Source organism: Oculina patagonica, chromosome 11, assembly GCF_052425735.1.
Source record: "Oculina patagonica isolate OP01 chromosome 11, crgOcupat, whole genome shotgun sequence".
Taxonomy (NCBI): Eukaryota; Metazoa; Cnidaria; class Anthozoa; order Scleractinia; family Oculinidae; genus Oculina; species Oculina patagonica.
Window position 1 is genome coordinate 1,153,635 of NC_135768.1, and position 3,321 is coordinate 1,156,955.

The 3,321-nt window shown below is 41.8% G+C and overlaps 1 protein-coding gene across 1 annotated transcript in view; it reads left to right on the forward strand.

Moving 5' to 3' along the window:
- Positions 1 to 3,321, forward strand: part of LOC144630950 (uncharacterized) — a 12,254-nt gene continuing 8,933 nt past the window's right edge. Inside the window, exons 1-3 of the mRNA XM_078489307.1 lie at positions 1 to 149; positions 1,445 to 2,087; positions 3,186 to 3,321. The exon at positions 3,186 to 3,321 is cut by the window's right edge and continues 71 nt beyond it. Of these exons, the coding sequence (XP_078345433.1) occupies positions 6 to 149; positions 1,445 to 2,087; positions 3,186 to 3,321 (923 nt within the window). The 5' untranslated portion in view covers positions 1 to 5. The remainder of the gene's footprint in view (positions 150 to 1,444; positions 2,088 to 3,185) is intronic.

Sequence of the window (3,321 nt, forward strand, 5' to 3'; positions counted from 1 at the left end):
CAAAGATGGCGTTGGTTTCGTTGCTGCTTCTTTCTTTAGCAGTCAACTCAGCCTTGTCGGCCCGGATTGCTGGATTCTGGACCATCGGAGGATCACAGTACATTAACATGAGGCAGATACTGGAAGAACTGGCCTCTAGGGGTCATGAGGTAGAAAACAATGTATCCAAGAATTTTTTTTAACCACACTGCTCGCAAAGGGTGAACGAGGTCTGTTTCTTGGCACCCTGCCTCAAGCAGTCTCTTGTTTGACTGCCTCGTTCCCAGACGCGCGCGTTTGTTCGCAGCGAAAGTGCGAAGCGCCTAAGGAAGAGGCAGCGCGTCTGAAGCCTTAGAAGCCGTAAAGCCTAAGAAAACATTTGGCGTCCCAGGCTTACCCCCTGCATGTACAATCTAATAACTTTGCAAGTAACATACACACAACGTTGGATTATTAGCGCACAAAGGGTAGAAATGTTTGAACTTTCATTTTAAAAGGTTTAAATAAAAAAGGTTTACACGAATTTGTTAAGATCTGAGGCCCTGTTTGTTCTCCGCATCCGTTGTTTAGGCTCGTCACGCAACGCTCCCTCCCCGTGCGTGACGACCCAAATAACGGCTGCAAAGGAGGCTAATAAGGGCCTGTTAGACTACGAGCTGACTCGATCTCAGCTTTCTCCGGATGGCTCGAGTGCGCGCGCGCGAGCCCTCGAGAAAATCGCTTTGCGCGTTGCGTCTCTTCGAGCGAAGTAATTTTCTCAAGCGCTCGCGCGCGTACTCACTCAAGCGATCAGGAGAAATATGAGGGATTTATTCCTGTACTCTTAGCTCGAGGGGGAGGGGGGAGGGGTTACCTTGTATGCGCTATACGGGTATGTGCCGATGGATGGGGTTCCAATTTTGACATTTTTGCCAAAAGGTTGTCACGTATACTTAAAAATGCTTCACCCTGTGATCTGAACAGTTGAGGTTTTGCGAGAAGTTTTTTTGTGAATGTTTGCTTGTTCAAGAGGGTGATCTGACCGCTTTTTGCAGCAGAAATGGGTTCCAGATGTTTTCATTGATTTCCGGCCGCTTTGTCGGTGTCCAAGCAGTTGGTCACCAACATGGCGTTTCCATACGGAACATTTTGACGGGTCACTCGAGTACGGATTACCGTACAGACCTTACACTTGGACAAGTAGTTTATATAATTATTTTCTACAACCTGTAATATTCTTGATATTTTTGACTCAATAGTTTTGGATTTATTTTTTGCGGCGTGACAGTGAAAACCACCTATCGTGCTCTTTGTCTAAATCAGATCGTTTTAAAATGCGCGAAAATAAATAACGCTTATCCTTATTTTACGACTTATTGAAACCTTGCACTGGCCACCTCTCTAGCCAGTTAATTCTGTCTCAGGGTGGCCATTGTAGCGAGATGCAACTGTGCTGAGATTAGTTTGCTTTAATTCTGACTTGTAGGTTACCTTGGTTGCTCACTCTGCCCATAAAATCAAACCCAGCGAGAAAGTGGCTCACAAGATTTACCAAGTACCGTATAAACTTGGCTTCCTTGGAGACTTGGTACGAATTGAAATTGATCAAGGAAGCAAGTTACAGTTCTTGCTGAAAGTCACTGAGGCGCTGACTGTTATCTGTGAAAGCTTTTTAAACAGCACTGAGCTTCTGAAGGAACTGAAAGACGTCGACCTCATTGTTTATGACAATCTTGCAGTTTGTCCTGCGGTAATGCATGGTGAACGCTTTGGCATTCCAAGAGTGGAAATTATTCTTCGTCCAAATTATCCGCTTGCTTTAAACCACATGGTTCCCATGCCTGTCTCTTATGTCCCACAAGCTTTTACAGGATTTTCCGATAAAATGACGTTTTTGGAACGTGTGGTGAATTTAGGAGCGTATTTAGAAGGTGTGCTAAACGTGGCGGCGTGCTTTGGAACGAATCTATTCAACAACATCGTGTACAACAGACCAGTGAACGCTGATGCGCTCAAAGCCAAGTACAACATCACACCTGAACGAAGCTTTCAAGAGGCTGTTGCTGATGTGGAACTTGTTATATTTAGAGCTGATTTTGCTTTGGAGTACGCACAACCTCTGTTGCCAGGTAGGTCGAAGGTGCCCCCCGGGGGGAAAGGGATAGTAAGAAGATAGTAAGAAGGGATAGTAAGGGATAGTAAGAAGGTGCACATGCGCCTGTACTGCCGGAGAGATGTGTGGGTGGGTTGAATACCTCGCTCTTTTAGGGTGGGGTGTAAACCAAGGTGGGAAAACTGTCATTTAGGGATTCAACGTCATCCCCCAGTATTGCATTGAGTATCCTTACTGCGCATAATTTCATGTGTGATTATCGCGCGCGCATTTAAGACTTCGCCAAAGAGGTAAATAATAACCGTGGCCATGGAAACGTGAATTTAACAAGCAATCGTGACTATAATCATGGTAATATTATAAGGATTTATTGGGTGTAAACAAGGTGTTGTTGCTCCTAAACAAGCATGGGAACCCCCCATTTTTATTTTTAAATTTAAGTTCTTATAACATAAACAATCAATAGACCAATTTTGACAAAAGTCTCAATGCAAGTTTTTTTTTTCAGTGGAATATCCTTAAGAAATACCTTAAAACGGGCGCACCTGACATTTAATTCATCTATTTCTACGTACTTTAAGAGGTTACACTGGTGAATATTTAGATATTTCCATATTTCCTTGTTAGCACTAGTAAAATTACTAATTTTAAAAACACGAAACAACTTTTTAAAGACATGTTTCGGCATGACTTATGCCATCTTCAGTTTATTGAGAATTTAAAATCTAGGGCTATATATATACCCAAGCTACAAATATAGAAATGTATACAAAGTAAAATTACAATAACAAAAGATAATGGTAAAGCCGTTACAAAGTGGCAGGTACTGTCTGGTACTGTCTAGAACAGTAATTACTCACAGTGTGAGCTTTAGACCGTTACTAATAGAACAAAAGATTAAAATAAAAAGGTGTTGACATGCTGCACTTGAGTGTTTAAATCTGGTTTTAAACTATTAATGTGAAAGGCCTCTTTTAATTTAAGAAAATAAACGGTTTGAGCAGAATCCAAAATTTTAAAGCAATCAGATGTGTATAAGTTTTTGCAATTAGATGAACTGTTAATTAGATGAATATTTAGACTATTGAGACGTTTTAGGATTTTCTTTCAACAGGCAATGTTATGGTTGGACCACTCAACGTCAAGGAGGGTAAACCCCTCTCCACTGACTTAGAAGAATTTGTCAGCAATTCAGGTGGCCATGGCTTTATATTTGTTTCCTTTGGAACAAATGTGGCATCAATTCTTCC